This window comes from Engystomops pustulosus, chromosome 2, assembly GCF_040894005.1.
Source record: "Engystomops pustulosus chromosome 2, aEngPut4.maternal, whole genome shotgun sequence".
Lineage (NCBI taxonomy): Eukaryota > Metazoa > Chordata > Amphibia > Anura > Leptodactylidae > Engystomops > Engystomops pustulosus.
Window position 1 is genome coordinate 41942045 of NC_092412.1, and position 18884 is coordinate 41960928.

General features: G+C 41.8%; 1 protein-coding gene across 1 annotated transcript; it reads left to right on the plus strand.

Annotated features, from left to right (window-relative positions):
• The first annotated feature begins 431 nt into the window (after positions 1–431).
• On the plus strand, positions 432–11947 carry MEDAG (mesenteric estrogen dependent adipogenesis). The gene is made up of 5 exons (XM_072134372.1): positions 432–844; positions 4935–5047; positions 7027–7139; positions 8314–8605; positions 9670–11947. Exons 1-5 carry the CDS (start codon positions 564–566, stop codon positions 9744–9746), a joined length of 876 nt encoding a protein of 291 aa, XP_071990473.1. The 5' UTR covers positions 432–563; the 3' UTR covers positions 9747–11947.
• The last annotated feature ends 6937 nt before the right edge of the window (positions 11948–18884 follow it).

Genomic DNA, 18884 nt, shown 5'->3' on the forward strand with positions numbered 1-18884 from the left:
AATCTCTAAGAGATGCATGATAGGAAGTGTCCTGTTCTGGCACATCATTGCATATCAATACTAACAGGATGAATAGAGAGTTTTGTGCAAGTAGACACTGAGCCTCAAAATGTGCTCTGAGACAGAATTATAGTCCCATATACTACAACATAATCATGGCTACAAAATACCAAATTAAAAGCTATTTTTTTCCAGGAAAAAGTAAAAGATACAAATGCACTTTGTGACACAAAGATCTCAGTTGAGTAAACCTCTTCTTGATTTTCCTGATTATCTACAATCTTGAGACCTGTTTCTTAGTTCAGGATCCCTCCCTTACAATTTTTCTAGTAGTTCTTCCTCCTTGCAGGACACCTGCTGTTGTGAGAGGGTGAGCACATCACATAAGGCAGACCTAGAGCTAGCAGTGTATGAACCTCCCATAAGGAAGGGCTTACAGTCCCACCCTGACACTGAGCTCTAAGGAAGCAGACGGAGTTGCATGGAGAAGTCAGTTCGGAGTAGTCCTCACTAGAGAAGAAAGCAGAGTTTGTGGTGCACCATTACTCCTAGAAGACTTCACAATGGCTACAGCGGATCCAATAAACAAGCCCCAACTGGATAGGTTAAGCTCCCTAAAGAGTTTCTCGTCAGTGGGGTCAGACATCCTCGCCACTGCCACAACTGCAAACTGTGAGATAGCCCTTCTACCCCTAAAACTGCTCATAGAACTACAGTCCAAATACCTCACCCTGGAAGATGATGTGTTGACCTCTCATAACAAAGAGGGTGGTTTTAACTTGTTCAGTGACGGTTCGGCCCTTATTGAAGATCGTCAGTGCAGGATCATCAATTATATCCAAAGGTGAGTTAGTAGATCTTTGGTCAATGCCATGCTTCTACTTGTCTTTGGTAGATTTGCGTGTGTTTTTTTAAAATGTAATGAGAACTTTATCATAAATTTGAGTATAAGCCAATATTGATAATAATAAATCTCTATTTGTAAAGCACCATTATATTCTGCAGCGCCATACAGATTATTGGTTACATATGCAAATAACATTAGAGATACCAAGATCAGATAGGAAAAAGGATGTTATTGATATTGATTACTAAATGTTTACATTGATCCATTTATTCACTGTGATATAACGAGCCGTGCACCTGCGTGTCTATCACATGATCACAGAAAGATTTCTAACCACTGGAAGTAAAGACAGAAGCTTTGTATAGGACAGCAAACAGAGATGTAGAAAACTGTGAGGAATTGGGAAACTAGATTTTAAAATTGTATAACTTTCCCTTACTCAGACAGTATCAATCATTAGCTGAAAGTTAAGCTTATTTTCTGTATGATATATACAGGTAGTCCCCGGGTTACATACAAGATTGGTTCTGTAGGTTTGTTCTTAAGTTGAATTTGTATGTAAGTCAGAACTGTATATTTTATAATTGTAACTCCAGGCACATTTTTTGGTCTCTGTGACAATTGGATTTTAAAAATGTTGGATTGTCGTAAGAACCAGGATTAGCAATAAAGATTAATTGCAGACATTTAATAACTGTTATAGCTGTTTGTTGTAACCCAGGGCTAAAGTACAGTAAATTACCAACATCCAGAGGTCAGTTTGTAACTAGGGGTAGTCTGTAAGTTCGGTGTTCTTAAGTAGGGGACCGCCTGTACATATATATATTATTAGAACTTGCCTCCGGTGATCCCCGCAGCTCCTCTTCTTCTCGCTCCTCCCGACTTCTGCATAATCGGCTCACAAACAAGACCCATAGTGGCCCATGTGTCATTAGGAGGTCTAGTCGTTTTGTGTCTGAGTTTTGTGGCTTTGGCAGTCAGCTCATACACTGAGCCGTAATTTTCTGTATAGGACCTTGTTTTCACAAAATTTTTGACCCTGGCCAATGGTGTAATTATAGGTGGTGTAGACGTAGCAGTTACACTAGTATCCTGACGCTTCCTTCTGGCACATATTTTGCAATAAGGTCCAGCACCTCTAACCTTAGTACAGATCATGCAGATTTTCTTTCTAAAGACTTTGTAAGTAAGTGTATCAGGCTAGAGTATCCCTCAATGAGATGTAACAAAGTTCTGCTTCCAAACTTTTCCTACAGAGTTTCCAAGCAATCCGATTCATCTGTCTTTGCACCCTAAATGCTACTGTCAGGTGGACGGTCCCAGATCGCATGCTACAGCTCAGGACGGCCTACTTGACAGTAAAAAGCCTAAGTGGCATATTGGCTGCAAAAATGAATGCACTGCTTTCTCCGGAATGGTTGGGGCTAGAGAAAATTTTCCCGGTGCAAGAGATCCTAATAGAGAACAGAATAAGTAGAAAAAAGAATATGATTCCTATATTGATTTCTGCTCTGCATTGATCATGTGACACACTCGACTGTCACTTCCTATAACTTGTGGTGGTTTCATCTTTTATCTTTCTGCTACACTTACAGTAATGTAAACATTGGGGAAGATTTATCAGAAGTGTCTGAGAACAAAACTGCTTTAATTGTCCATGGTAACCAATCAAAGCTCAGTTTTAATTTTCACATAGCAGCTTATAAAATGAAAGCTCAACTCTGATTGGTTGCCATGAGCAACTAGAACAGTTTTGCTCTCATACACTTCTGATAAATCTCAGCCATTGGAGGAGATTTATCATCAAGTTTCTGAGGTAAAACTGGTCTAGTTGCCCGTGCAAACCAATCAGAGCTCAGCTTTAATTTTATAAACAGCTGTGGGAAAATGAAAGCTGAATTCTGATTGGTTGCCAAGGGCAAGTAGAACAGTTCTGCTCTAAGAGACTTATGATAAATCTTCCCCATTGAATCTGTTGTGACTGTACATTACCAATTCTTGACAGTTTTAATATAAAAAAAGCCACATAATCAAAGAAATGCACCAAAGATTTAGTAAAAAACATGCCATACAATTTAGAATTTAGTTTTGCAAAGTTTATTTTGTCTTGCTCAACAGGAGGCACTAAAATTCAATATTTTGTGCTAAAATTGTGGTGTAATATTTGGAAACAACCTAGGACAATCAAGAGCTGATAAAATACGTGGTCCACTTAAATAGACAGTGTGTAGATCACAATTATCATGGAACCATCATTATCACAAAATAAATCAGACTGCTTACATTTGTGCTTTGCATTATTACAGGCACGCTAATATTGTAGGGCATTTTTTAGCTGCCTCATGTTAGGTCCGATCATTTTCTGGAAAAAAAAAAGCCAATAAAACTGCACAAAAAAAGGCTTTATTTTTTTCCTAAGTAGGCTGCGTGAGTAAACACTTTGAGGCTTATTTACTAAGGGTCCGTGTCCGCACTTCCGTCGGTTTTTCCGTCGTTTTCAGGATTTGTACCGCTGGGACAGGGATTTAACTGGGGATTGTGTCGCATACAATTGGTTTTTGGCGCAGCTGCGCTGGCTTTCATGCAACAGAAATTGTGGGGCAGGCTGTCAGACGTTCCTACTGATTCGGACAGAGCGCGGGATTTAAATTGTGTCGCAAGATCAAGCACTTACATGCACCAGGAAGAGGAAGGTGAACTCCGGCGGACCTGAGAGGGGAAGCAACACATGCAGGATATCGGGAGCACAATCTTAGTGAATCGCGGCAGAGTGCATGATCATCGGACAATGCTCTTTCGTGAATTCCGCAGGACTGGGTAAGTAAATGTGCCCCTTTGATCTCAGAGATAAAATTGAACAATAATGCTGAGCCTTAGTAAGACTTCTTATATATTTTTTGGAGTGCGGGTATAATGAATTTAAAATATTTCACTGTTCCTTTTAGTTATGTGATGCTGTGGGAAACTAAATGCATCAGAAATCACTGGCATAACCATGGCTGATGTCATTCCTTCTCCTGCGGTCAGGGCACAGCCCATATAACAGTGTGCCATTTGTGAGCCGTCCAAGAAAGCTATTTCATGATGTCTACGAGTTTATACTAAAAAAATAAAAAATATCTTGTATATTAAATTTCATTTCCAGAAAAATGTAATTTCAGCCCATGGAGCGAGGTGTTATATCAGGTTAGAAGAACGCTTTCCGGCATGTGTCACATCCATTATGTTTTGGCATCCTCGCACCGCATACACCATATTTGGCTACAATTTGTCACATGAAATCACTTTAAGACAGGAGTGGACAAAATACTCTAAAACCAAAAGGGTCTTTAAAGAGGCATAAAGGATGTGACTTCAGTAGAAATGACTAATGACACATAGAAAAGATTCCAAGAGTGATTTAGAGAATTTTCCAAGTCCATTCCTCCTGGAGAATGTATTTTTAAGTCAAACTAAATTACTAATAATTACCATATTCTTTACTATGTGATTCTTACGAAATATTTGCCTCAATATACTGGTCCCATCACTGCTGTCTATAGCCAGGGCTACCCATGAGGTAAAAGTCACAAATTAGCAGTTTTTGCTGCTTTTGATCTCCTATTAAGTTACATGGAAAGATTTTCCAAAGATTTAAAGGGGTTATTGGGGTTCATAACTTTTTTTGCAGGAAACACAGCTCGGACACCGCACAGTTCCCGTGTATAATGTACCTCTATGGCAGGCATGAGCCAGCTGCCTAATAGGTAGCCTCACATATATGTTACTCTCTTCATTCACTTCCATAGGGGTTACGGATACAGCCAAGGACCACCTCCAAAATATGTGTTTTCTAGTGGCCACAGGTATATTCACCAGTCACAACATTGTAAAATACAGTAAATTTACAGGGTCTGGAGCCAAGACGCTTCAACCGAACCAACAATAAATTTAAAGGGAACACAAATATATTGTGGATGGGAGTAAATGAAGTGTACCACCCTTACAAGGTATCTTAGATAGTCTACTGAATGGACATCTTCAAATATCTTGTTTAGGATATTTTTTCTCTTTTATCATAGCTGATGTATTTCCTTTGTGTTTTTAGGAAAGTCACCCTTCGAAGTCATGCAGATTACAAGGATTACCGAGAAACGTTGTTATCAAAGCCCATGCTGTTTATAACAAATGCAAAAAAAGTCAACGGTGCTTCCACCTCAGGTACAATAAGTTACCAAACTCTCTCATCCATGGCATGCATCTAATCTTAGTGTCTCAAGACCTGGGTGTAGTTCTCCTTCAACAATTGGGTGACTCAGAGTTTGAAAACAATACAAGCCTAGCTTTCCGAAAAGGGCAAATGAATCTATGAGTTCATATACACTGTAGTCCTGTTTTCCTACAGCTAGTACAGCAGTACAACTAGTCATAAGCACCAGTAACAATACACAGTGTAAATTTTTTTTAGATATTTCAAGGGACACAAATAAACAGATCATGGCTAGTCTGCTAATGTCTGCACAAGTTTTGACCAAAGACCAAGAACATTTAACACATCATATTTACCAAAAATTTTTTAGTTTTAGGGCTAATTCACACAGCCGTCTGTGGGGATGTACATGTGGCCGCAAATCTGCGGCCGCATATACGTCCCCATAGACGTCAATGGTGGCACAGCGGCGGTACAGTTCCACACATGTGATCTGCACCGCACACCAGGAAAAGATAGAACATGCTCTATCTTTTGCCTGGTGTGCGGCCGTGTGCCGCTTTTTTCATATGGAGGGAGGAGGGGCCACCTCCTCCTCACCTCCAGCACATGGTGGTATGCCCGCACAGCGGGCATACCGCGTGTGAATGCAGCCTTAGAATGAAAAGAAGAAGACATTCACAATAACAGTAATAGACCCAGCTTTCCCAAGGTCCTGAATTTTATAATTGTTTTTTGAGCAATACTGCTCGGACCAGGGATTAAACAAGATATGTTTCTATGTTTGGTTTACAATGCATAAAAACAAATGGTAGATTTCCTTTAATAAATTCTCCCCTATGTCTGTTTGATGCGGTCAGGGGAAGACAGCAAAAACTGCCCTGGGTCTTGGGATGTATAAAAATGTGGGCTCTCCACAAATATAATAAGTAAATTAACCTTTATTGCCTATTTGTAGTAATGATGATGTGCTGTGTAGCATATTCAACTTCACAATAGTAGTTTCATGCAGTACCCATATATGCAGAATAAGACTATTAGTACTCTGCTGTGCCCATATATGCAGGATAAGAGTACTGGTACTGTGCCCATATATGCAGGATAAGAGTACTGGTACTGTGCCCATATATACAGGATAGGAGTAGTAGTACTGTACTGTGCCCATATATGCAGGATGAAAGTACAAGTACTGTGCTGTGCCCATATATACAGGATAAAAGTACTGGTACTGTGCTGTGGTCATATATGTAGGCTAAAAATACTAGTACTGTGATGTGCCCATAAATATAAAATAGTAGTAGTAGTAGTACTATGATGTGCCCACATATGCTTTATAAGAGAAGAAGTAATATTCTGTGCTCACATATATACAGAATAAGAGTAGTAGTACTATGCTGTGCCTGTGCCCATATATGCAGGATAAGAGTTTCGTACTGTGTCCACATATGCTGAATAAGAAAAGAACTAATATTCTGTGCTCATATATATACAGAATAAGAGTAGTAGTACTGTGCAGTGGTAACTGAGGAATATAAGGCTAAAACAAATTCACTTAGTATTTCTAAAGGGCAGCATCAAATGCAGTGAGTGGTTTGGAGGCCATTGGCCCCTCAGAAGCCTTGGAACTTCAGATACCATAGAAAATACCGATATTTTAATATGCTACTCGATACAGTGTTTCTTACCATTTAGCAAACGAGCAAGCTGGTTTCACCAATGAAAAATGGTAAAACATATGTCCTAATATCCTGGCGAAAAATGCAGACTCTGAAACTCTTACTGATCCCTTCTGCCTCTGACCAAGTACTGATTACCACTAATGTACCAAGACCCTGGAATGTTACCGTCAGGTGATGCTGTGGGACTATTATTTCATAACACAATTTTTCAGAAACCCTGGGTCTATTTAGCATTCTCTGTTTTGCTATAACTATGTAACAAATTATAAATTAAAACGTTACATTACATTCAAATATCTTTATTTTCCCAGCAAGAACATTTGCCTTTATAGTAAATACAAGACATCCACAGATCAGAGCCAGGGTGGAGGGTCACATGAATGATGTTATATCCTCTGTTATGGGAGAAAACTATCAGTTGCAGGTAAGAAGCTTTGTCATATCTACATTCCTGGTGCACTTGTGGCAGCTGTTTAGTAGAAGGCAGGGGTGGATTAAGACTGCAATGGGCCATAGTTTGTATAACTGTAATACATATGGTACTAGAATCGAGCTTCTCTGAGAATGGAGGATGCTTCCCTTCTCAAGGCTTTCAATCTGCAGTTTCAGGACCTTTGAAGGACCTTCAAAGGTTCTGAAATGACTCTTGTGTACATGTGTATTGAGAGCAGGAGCAGATGTAGAAGGATTTCATGGGTGAAGGTCCTTCTGAGTAAAAAATCTTGTGGGTGGTTTGGGTGGCCATGGGTCCCCTAGAAGATTTGGGCCCTGGGCTACTGCCAAAACCATCCTTATTATAATCCACTACGGGTAGGACTTTCCTTATATAGGAAAACAACTGCAAAGCTCATGGGAGTAACAAACGCTCTACTGGAGGGATGATAAAAGTTTCATTGTTGGATAATCCTGTCACCTTGGTTTTGACTAAGTCAATCCCCATAGGACTTCATGGGTTTGTGGGCTCTTCTGGGTAGATAACCTGAGACGTCTAAAGGGAACATAGGTTCCTAGTACTCTTGTAACCCCTAATAGGTGCTCCTTGTCTGATGCTACTGTAGGTGTTGGTTGCAAGTTTGGAATATCCCAAGCTTTGATAAGAGGAAACCATTGATCCCTGTTCATTACATAGTCTTCTAGCTTGAAAGGCCAACAAGGGAGACTTATTCCTTTACAAAACAATTTAGTGTATGCATGTTTATAATAAGATAACACATGTAACACTTTGGGGAGATTTATCATACACTATGTGATACATCATGAGGCTTAGATGTATCTGATGTATCTGCCCGGCATGATGTTTCAGACCTTTTGTAGTTTTGAGTGAAAATCTGCGAACATTCAATGGTTAACAGTCACTGTTAACAGTAATGCCCCTGCTGGCCCACTGCACTGGAAGCTGCGCCCCTTCACGCCCCCTCCACGATCACATGGCGTGAAGGTGGTGTAGTCACCAGAATAATTGCAGTGTACAAAAAAATAGTATAGATAGTTTGAATGTGGGAACTTATGATGCTTTGATGTCACCTTGCCCACTGCTTTTGACCATGCATAGGATTTTTAAGAGAGTCATAAATTCTGTTTCATAATTTTCTCACTAGTTTATGCTCGGCAGTAATGTAAAAGAATACCTTCAGAGACAGAGCTTCGAACTGACAGAGGACAACCTGAGTTTTTCCTACACATTCAAACTTGATGTCTTATTGGACTTGTTCTTCTTGATTGGTTGGAGTAAGAAAAATTGTGATTTGCAAGGGAAGGTCCTGAACTTGCATTGTACAAACGCTAACCGGAAAGAAAAAGTTCGAAGTTTCCTGTCCAAAATGACCACACCATTAATCCGACTGGGCAGCAGCTTGGACCATGATCGGAGACCAAGTGTATTCTCTCTGGGTAAGATTAATACAATAATTTAAATTGGCTAAGATCTGTCTACAACTTTAATTTCAGCTCCAGGAAGCTGATATATGGGAAGTTGTTTGCTGACATTAATTGCTGACATTTCCGACATTAATAAAAACTTTACTGGTTGGCTGGGAGGTGGCTGTTTGTCTTTTCCCACGAAGACAAGTTAGACCTTATCCACGGGATAGGGTCTAACTTGCTGTTCAGTGGGGGTCTCAACGGAACGAGGGGTTCAACGGAACCCTTGCTGCTCCTCAGACTAATGGAGCAGATGGCCGCGCATGACCGTTCTGCTCCATTAATCTCTATGGAGATGACGGAAATTGCTGAGCGCTACGCTCACCGATCTATGTCAGCTCCATAGAGATTAATGGAGCAGAATGGTCATGCACGGCCATCTGCTCCATTAGTCTGCTCCATTAGTCAAAGGAGCGTCCTTCGGACCCCTCGTTTTTAGCAATCTGCGGATCCTGTGGATAGGGCCTAACTTGTCTTTGTGAGAAAACCCCTTTAAGAAAGCACTAGTGAGAAAAGTTGACAATTAAATAACCATCTTAGCTAAGTTTAGCCTTAAGGGTCCCTTAAAACTTGCAAATCCAGAAAATCAGCATTCTAGAGAGTTTCGCAGCCACAAGTGAGGTCATAGCTAATCTTCAAAACAGACCAATGCTATCATTAACCCTGTCGCAAGAATCACCTCTGTCACACAGTGCGGGGTATCTAACCAGTATGCTGAGCAAATTTGCACAATTTTGTTTACAATTTCAATTTATCATTAATTTTAGCCTTCATTTCGGTAGCAGGTTTACAAATTGGGTTCTTTTTAAAATATCCCAAAACATTTGGGTGAAATAACTTTAATCCCAGTGCCAGACAAAAGAAGCAAACAAAGATATGTATATTACTACTGCCATCACTGGTGACCGCATAATGTTCCATGGTCACCAATAGATGCAACCATGATCAACTACCAATATCTACAATAACACAATAAACCTCTATGAACAATAAAGGTTTATGAGTTAAAATTGTATTTGTTCTCATTTTTGTAGATGTTATCACAGAAGATCCTTTCCCTCCAGAAGATGATTTTAATGACAGCGCACCAGTTTTGTCTGAGGACTCTTGAAGAATCAATAAAGGATAAAAAACTATTTGGACAATGCACAGAAAGTGGACATTGTAGTCAATAGTGAAATTTAAGCTTAGTATCATTATCAAGGGCACAAAAAAATTGCTTAAGTTTTGCAAATACAGTAGCTTCCATTTGAAAACTTTGGTAAATTTAATGAACAAATTGACTTAAAGGGCCATGTCATTAAGTCAACTAAGCAATTGTCTGTCCCTAATACACCCATATAGGAACATAGCACTGTGCTGTTTCTTTATCTGTGTGTGATCAGATTAATCTTTGGTGCAGGAAACTTTTTGTAAGATAAACTTTTTTTTTTACTCAACATGTCTGTATGTACATAAATCAGAGGATTTTCACCAGTTTATGGTGGCTGCTTTGCACAAATTGCTGAACCATGTCAGAATCAAAAGCACTTCTGAGGTTGTCTGTCTTTGGATAACTTCACATGATCAAAAAGACAACCATGTATCTCAGTAGAGATGAGTGGACTGAACTTTAGGTTCCGCCTTTTTCAGACATGTTGCTTGATGGGCTCCAGAACAGCCTATCAGGCAGCCTAATGCCTAGGCTGCGATTGGGCAGGTCCACAAGGTGTCCCCTTGGCCAATCACATTCATCCCTAGTTGTTAGGGGCATAAAGCTGCTTGATTGAAGCCCATGAAGCAACAAAAAGGAGGACGCCGAATCCAAAGTTCAAGCCCTTTTATCTCTACTGCAGAGATCTCTTATGTCATCTATCTATATTTTACTAAAAAAAAGCATAATGCAGCAGATGTTGTCTAACCAAAGATAAAAAAAAGCTTACGTTCCTTTCCATAGGCCCCTGGTTCCGAGGATTCATGTCACATTGGAGTGGAAGTGGTGATGCATGTATGTGCACGATCAGCGGTGTTGTCACCTATATTATGTACATGATGGTCGAGCCAATCCATGGTCATTTGGCAATTATTACGCTACCATCGAGACCATTAGCTTAGTTGTCTCATGCACAATGTATATGACATAACTGTCCCCAGAGTATGTGTATTTTACACACAAATATGCTAAGAATCCTCATTAATAAATATTTAGTGATAATATATTGCACATTTTCCCAAATTCTTTAGGGATAAAAATTCGAATAATATATCCATGTTGACTATACAAATCTGCACACAGTGTTTGGAATTGGCCCTGGAGATCTGTGTAACCATACCTTTGTGTGTGCAGTTAGTAGCAGCAGGACTATGAAAAGTACAATTATAATCCAGCTCTGCAGCTCCAGCAACGGCTCTGGGCAGTTTTTTCAAGAGCTTTCCTCTCTCTGTACTGAGCTGCCCATCCCCTCTGCTAGGAGTTGGGGGTGTATCAGGAATTTGTTTGGATACTTATGGCAGTCACTTAGAGTGGAAGGGAGGGCCATAGAACAGTTCATTGCAAAGAGCAGTAAGCTCTTCAGGCTGAAAGACTCGGAGCCCTTCCAGGAGCTGCAAACCTGGATTAAAAGTTCACTTTCCACAGTCCTGCTTCTACTTACACACACAGCTCTCCAGGGTAATACCTACGTCTAGCACGGTCTACAGCTTTGTATGGTCAACTGATGATGAATTTACTTTAACGACTTTTACCAGCTTGGCACACTGTGTGGTTAGGAATTTTGTAACATAATTGCTGATTATTATAAAGATAAAAGCTCTGCGTTTCATTTATAACATGTTTTCTATTATCTCAGGTGCTCAATACACAATCCATTTTTAACCTGATTGACAAACTATCATACAATCAGGATACAAAAATACAATTTTTTTTGTCTATTCTATTTATTTTTAGCCATTTTAGGCTGCAGATTGTTGATGTTAGTAGAAAAACTTATGCTGGAAACTGTAATTTTGGGAAGGTTAACAGTTGCTGCTGACTATGGGCCTGTATCATGAGTGTAGGTTCATTTAGATTTTCCTTTGAAGTTGTCATTTGTAGTAGCTTCAGTCTTAAAATATATACATACCGGTATTCGTCTAAAAATCACTAGTAACAATTTTATATAGGTCAATTGTTTCATATTTTATGTTGTGTGTCATAGTTTAATGGTCATACAGGGAGAAGCAAAAAAAGTGTAGTGCTTCATTCATAAAGGGATCTTTAAATTGTATTTAGTAAAGTAGAATATGTCATTGTGGTTTAATCTACATACACACTTGGGTATTTTTCATTAAAATTCTGTTTCTGTTCTTTAAGAATTAAACAAATGTTTATTCTCCATAACCCATGAAATTTTTGCTTTCCAGAAAGGCTTCTCTTGAACGTGTACATAGAGTCTGCCATAACAACCTCCTTTGGCAGAGATTTCTATGGAGATGTCTATGGGGATGATAGAAGCACCTCTCCTCTAGGTGTAGAGGACGTCCCCTGTCTATGGTGATGGTAGAACCTCCTCTCCTCTAGATGTAGAGGATGACCCCTGTCTATGGTGATGGTAGAACCACCTCTCCTCTAGGTGTAGAGTATGCACCCTGTCTATGGCGATGTTAGAACCTCCTCTCCTCTAGTTGTAGAGGGTGTCCCCTGTCTATGGTGATGGTACAACTGCCTCTCCTCTAGGTGTAGAGGATGCCCCCTTGTCTATGGTGATGGTAGAACTGCCTCTTCTCTAGGTGTAGAGGGTGCCCCGTGTCTATGGTGATGGTAGAATCGCCTCTCCTCTAGGTGTAGAAGATGCCCCCTGTCTATAGTGATGGTAGAACCTCCTCTCCTCTAGGCGTAGAGGATTTCCCCTGTCTATGGTGATGGTAGAACCACCTCTCCTCTAGGTGTAGAGGATGTCACCTGTCTATGGTGAAGGTAGAACCACCTCTCCTCTAGGTGTAGAGGATGCTCCTGTCTATGGTGATGGTAGAATCTCCTCTCCTCCTGGTATAGAGGATGTCCCCTGTCTATGGTGATGGTAGAACTGCCTCTCCTCCTGGTATAGAGGATGCCCCCTGTCTATGGTGATGGTAGAACTGCCTCTCCTCTAGGTGTAGAGGATGCCCCCTGTCTATGGTGATGGTAGAACCGCCTCTCCTCCTGGTATAGAGGATGCCCCCTGTCTATGGTGATGGTAGAACTGCCTCTCCTCTAGGTGTAGAGAATGCCCCCTGTCTACGGGGATGGTAGAACCGCCTCTCCTCCTGGTATAGAGGATGCCCTCTGTCCATGGTGATGGTAGAACTGCCTCTCCTCTAGGTGTAGAGGATGTCCCATGTCTACAGGGATGGTAGAACCACCTCTCCTCTAGGTGTAGAGGATGTCTCCTGTCTATGGTGAAGGTAGAACCACCTCTCCTCTAGGTGTAGAGGATGCTCCTGTCTATGGTGATGGTAGAACTGCCTCTCCTCTAGATGTAGAGGATGCCCGTCTATGGTGATGGTAGAACCTCCTCTACGTGTAGAGGATGCCCCCTGTTTATGGTGATGGTAGAACCTTCTTTCATATAGGTGTAGAGGATGCCCCCTGTCTATGGTGATGGTAGAACCACCTCTCCTCTAGGTGTAGAGGATGCCCCCTGTTCATGGTGATGGTAGAACCACCTCTCCTCTAGGTGTAGAGGATTTCCCCTGTCTATGGTGATGGTAGAACCACCTCTCCTCTAGGTGTAGAGGATGCCCCCTGTCTATGGTGATGGTAGAATCTCCTCTCCTCCTGGTATAGAGGATGTCCCCTGTCTATGGTGATGGTAGAACTGCCTCTCCTCCTGGTATAGAGGATGCCCCCTGTCTATGGTGATGGTAGAACTGCCTCTCCTCCTGGTATAGAGGATGCCCCCTGTCTATGGCGATGTTAGAACCTCCTCTCCTCTAGTTGTAGAGGGTGTCCCCTGTCTATGGTGATGGTACAACTGCCTCTCCTCTAGGTGTAGAGGATGCCCCCTTGTCTATGGTGATGGTAGAACTGCCTCTTCTCTAGGTGTAGAGGGTGCCCCGTGTCTATGGTGATGGTAGAATCGCCTCTCCTCTAGGTGTAGAAGATGCCCCCTGTCTATAGTGATGGTAGAACCTCCTCTCCTCTAGGCGTAGAGGATTTCCCCTGTCTATGGTGATGGTAGAACCACCTCTCCTCTAGGTGTAGAGGATGTCTCCTGTCTATGGTGAAGGTAGAACCACCTCTCCTCTAGGTGTAGAGGATGCTCCTGTCTATGGTGATGGTAGAATCTCCTCTCCTCCTGGTATAGAGGATGTCCCCTGTCTATGGTGATGGTAGAACTGCCTCTCCTCCTGGTATAGAGGATGCCCCCTGTCTATGGTGATGGTAGAACTGCCTCTCCTCTAGGTGTAGAGGATGCCCCCTGTCTATGGTGATGGTAGAACCGCCTCTCCTCCTGGTATAGAGGATGCCCCCTGTCTATGGTGATGGTAGAACTGCCTCTCCTCTAGGTGTAGAGAATGCCCCCTGTCTACGGGGATGGTAGAACCGCCTCTCCTCCTGGTATAGAGGATGCCCTCTGTCCATGGTGATGGTAGAACTGCCTCTCCTCTAGGTGTAGAGGATGTCCCATGTCTACAGGGATGGTAGAACCCCCTCTCCTCTAGGTGTAGAGGATGTCTCCTGTCTATGGTGAAGGTAGAACCACCTCTCCTCTAGGTGTAGAGGATGCTCCTGTCTATGGTGATGGTAGAACTGCCTCTCCTCTAGATGTAGAGGATGCCCGTCTATGGTGATGGTAGAACCTCCTCTACGGGTAGAGGATGCCCCCTGTTTATGGTGATGGTAGAACCTTCTTTCATATAGGTGTAGAGGATGCCCCCTGTCTATGGTGATGGTAGAACCACCTCTCCTCTAGGTGTAGAGGATGCCCCCTGTTCATGGTGATGGTAGAACCACCTCTCCTCTAGGTGTAGAGGATTTCGCCTGTCTATGGTGATGGTAGAACCACCTCTCCTCTAGGTGTAGAGGATGCCCCCTGTCTATGGTGATGGTAGAGCCGCCTCTCCTCTAGGTGTAGAGGATGCCCCCCTGTCTATGGTGATGGTAGAACCGCCTCACCTCTAGGTGTAGAAGATGCCCCCTGTCTATAGTGATGGTAGAACCTCCTCTCCCCTAGATGTAGAGGATGCCCCCTGTCTATGGTGATGGCAGCACTGCCTCTGCTCTAGGCGATGGTAGAACCTCCTCTCCCCTAGGTGTATAGGATGTCTCTTGTCTATGGTGATGGTAGAACCACCTCTCCTCTAGGTGTATAGGATGTCTTTTGTCTATGGTGATAGTAGAATTGCCTTTCCTCTATGTGTATAGGATGTCTCCTGTCTATGGTGATGGTAGAATCGCCTCTCCTCTAGGGGTAGAGGATGCCCCCTTGTCTCCAAAAGATCTTTGGAGAGATCCTTATACTGCCCGTTCAGGTATTTGTACTTTGTAATGAGGTCTCCACTCATTAGTAACCTGTCCTTGTAGTCTAGTCCCCCCATTCCCCTAATAATCTTGGTTGCTCTCCTCCGCACCTGAACAACTAAAATTAGGTTTACCATCCACCAATATCCCCAAGTCTTTTTCAGCTACAGTTTTACCAAGTAATTGACTGTTTAGAACATAATTGTACTTTTTGTTTCGGTGGCCCAAGTGCATAACTTTACATTTATCTACATTAAACCTCATCAACCATTTCTCTGCCCACTCCTCAAGCTTCCACAAATCCCTCTGCTAAACTATTGGCCTCTGTGTTAATTACTTTACAGAGCTTAGTATCATCTGCAAATATTTATAGTCTACTGTGTAAACCCACTACAAGGTCAATAATAAAAATAATAAAAAGAAGGGGGCCCACAATGAACCCCCTGGCACCCCACTTGTAATTTCAACCCAATCTGAGAAAGTACCATTAATGACCCTCTGTTTTTTATCACTAAGCCGATTGCTTACCTAAATATACAGCAGTTTCATTTTATATACAAACCTTTTATGCAGCACTGTATTAAATGCAAGTCCAGATATACAACATCCACAGCGTCCCCTAGATCCAGTCTGGAACTTACCTCCTCATAGAAGCCAATCAGATTCGACTGTCAGGACCAATCCCTAATAAACCCATGCTGATGCTGGGTTATAAGGTTGTGTACAATGAGATACTTCAGGATAGCATCTCTAACAAACCCCTCAAATATTTCCCCCACAACCAAAGTTAAACTCACAGGTCTGTAGATTCCAGGATCGCTTTCTCATCCTTTTTTGTGTAAAGATTTAGACAAAGAAAATTTGTCTGCGCACTGTAATATATAGTAAACCTTGGAGGTATCACTTGTGATAGGGATGTTGCATATTTTACTAAATTTACAGGTACGAAAAACCTTTGCACACTAAGGCCCCTTCTACACTGGCGTTTTTCACGCGCGAGTTCTGCGCGTGCATTTGACGCGCAGAACTCGCATTGCACTCTGTCCCATTGTATTCAATGGGTCTTTCTCCATTTGCGTGGTTTTCAACGCGCGTGCTTGCGTTCGTTTGCACGCGCGTCAAAATCGCAGCATGCTCTATTTTTGCGATTCACGCGCATTTTTCACGCCCCATTCAAGTCTATGGGGACGTATCAAAAACGCATTGCACTCGCAAACATTGCAAGTGCAATGCGAGTGCAATGCGTTTTAAACGTAAGGGTTGCTAGGTGACCAGTATAACAGTATTTCCCCTGCTCGCGAACGATCATTTAATTAAAAAAACACAATGAAGAACAGTGAAGAATAGAATAAAACCAGTGAACACAGTGAACACAGTGACCACAGGATCATTTAAGATAAAAACACAGTGCAGAACACAGTGCAGAATAGATTACAGATGTTCGGCACATCTGCTTACTTGTCGGGAGATACGCGCGGAGCGGTGCGAACAAAATAGCATGTGAAGAACAATATATATGTGTGAAGAAGACATTGCAGATGTATGGAAACATCTGCAATGTGTTCTTTACACACATATATATTGTTCTTCACATGCTATTTTGTTCGCACCGCTCCGCGCGTATCTCCCGACAAGTAAGCAGATGTGCCGAACATCTGTAATCTATTCTGCACTGTGTTCTGCACTGTGTTTTTATCTTAAATGATCCTGTGTTCACTGTGTTCACTGTGTTCACTGGTTTTATTCTATTCTTCACTGTTCTTCACATCTGCTAAATTGTCGGGAGATAATATACGCGCGGAACAGTGAAGAATAGATCGCAGATGTTTGCAAATTATCAGAAGACATTATTTTTTTAAATTAAATAACACATTTTAATCCCAAATCATGGTCCCTTTGAAAACTGCTCGAGTCTCCCATTGAAACGCGCGTCAAAAATGCGCCGAAAACGCAAAAACAACGCTAACAACACGCGCGTGAAAAACGCAAAAACGCAAATTACTCCAAGGAAAAATGGAACAAAAACGCAGCCAAAACGTCAGTTTTTCACGCATTGCACCCTGACGTGAAACGCAACGCTAGTGTGCAAGAGGCCTAAATGTCAGTGTTGGCCTAGCCTGACTTCTAAAGTGCCCAAGGAGCATTTTAGTTTCGACTTGAAAATCCTGCCACCTTATAATATTTAACCCTTCCAATGTTCTCCTTATTACTGCTACTTTTCTGCGTTTTACTCCTGACTCGCTGTGCTGACTGATGTCATCATGCTGCAAGAATTCTTACAACTGCACCCACTGTCTGGAATTTATTGCTGTACAGGAAGCAAAACACATTAACCCAATTCTCTACCCTCAAAAAGCTACTGAACAATATCCATATACAGGCAGTCCCCAGTTATGTACAAGATAGGTTCGATAGGTTTGTTCTTAAGTCGAATTTGTATGTAAGTCGAAACTGTATATTTTATAATTGTAGCTCCAGACAAATTTTTTTTTTGCCCCAGTGACAATTGGAGTTTAAAAATTTCAAAAAAGTTTTTGCTGTAATGGGACCAAGGATTATGAATAAAGCTTCATTACAGACACCTTACAGCTGATCATTGCAGTCTGGGACTATAGTAACATCCAGAGAGCTTCACCAGAGGTCACAGTGGGTAAAGGGGTGTGTCTTTAACTAGGGGCGTCTGTAAGTTGGGTTTCCTTAAGTAGGGGACAGCCTGGGCAGTCCCCGGGTTACATACAACATAGGTTCTCTAGGTTTATTCTTAAGTTTAATTTAGTATGTAAGTCGGAACTGTATATTTTATAATTGTAACCCCAGACAAAAATGTTTTGGTCTCTGTGACTATTAACCCCTTAACGCTCTGCGCCGTAGCTCTACGGCGCAGAGGTATAAGGGATGTATGAAGAGGGCTCACGGGCTGAGTCCTCTTCATACAGAGGTGGGGGTTTTTGCATTTTGCACAAAACCCCCACCGCTAATAACCGCGGTCGGTGCTTGCACCGATCGCGGCTATTAACCCTCTAAACGCCGCCGGCAAAGTCGCCAGCGGCGTTTAAAAGACGGCGGCGCGCGGGCGCCGCCATCTTTTTTTCGATCGCCACGCCCCCGAACGTCATCGGGGGGCGGCGATCGGTTACCATGGTAGCCTCGGGTCTTCTTTTGACACGAGGCTACATGGTTTATGCAGGTTCGTTACAATGAGCCAGTGGCTCATTGTAATGTATGACCTGCAAAAATGCCATATATTGCAATACTGTAGTATTGCAGTATATGGTAGGAGCGATCTGACCATCTAGGGTTAATGTACCCTAGATGGTCTAAAAAATAGTGAAAAAAAAATGAAAAAAAAAAAGTTTAAAAAATAAAAAAAATTAATAAAATAAATTAAAAGTTCAAATCACCCCCCTTTCCCTAGAACGGATATAAAACATAACAAACAGTAAAAATCACAGACATATTAGGTATCGCCGCGTCCCAAAATGCCTGATCTATCAAAATATAAAAACGGTTACGGCCGGCGGTGACCTCCGAGGCGGGAAATGGCGCCCAAATGTCCGAAATGCGACTTTTACACCTTTTTACATAACATAAAAAATGAAATAAAAAATGATCAAAATGTCGCACAGACCTCAAAATGGTAGCAATGAAAACGTTGCCTCATTTCGCAAAAAATTACCCCTCACACATCTCCGTGCGCCAAAGTATGAAAAAGTTATTAGCGTCAGAAGATGGCAAAAATTTTTTTTTCTTTTTTGTACACATTCGTTTAATTTTTGAAAATGTATAAAA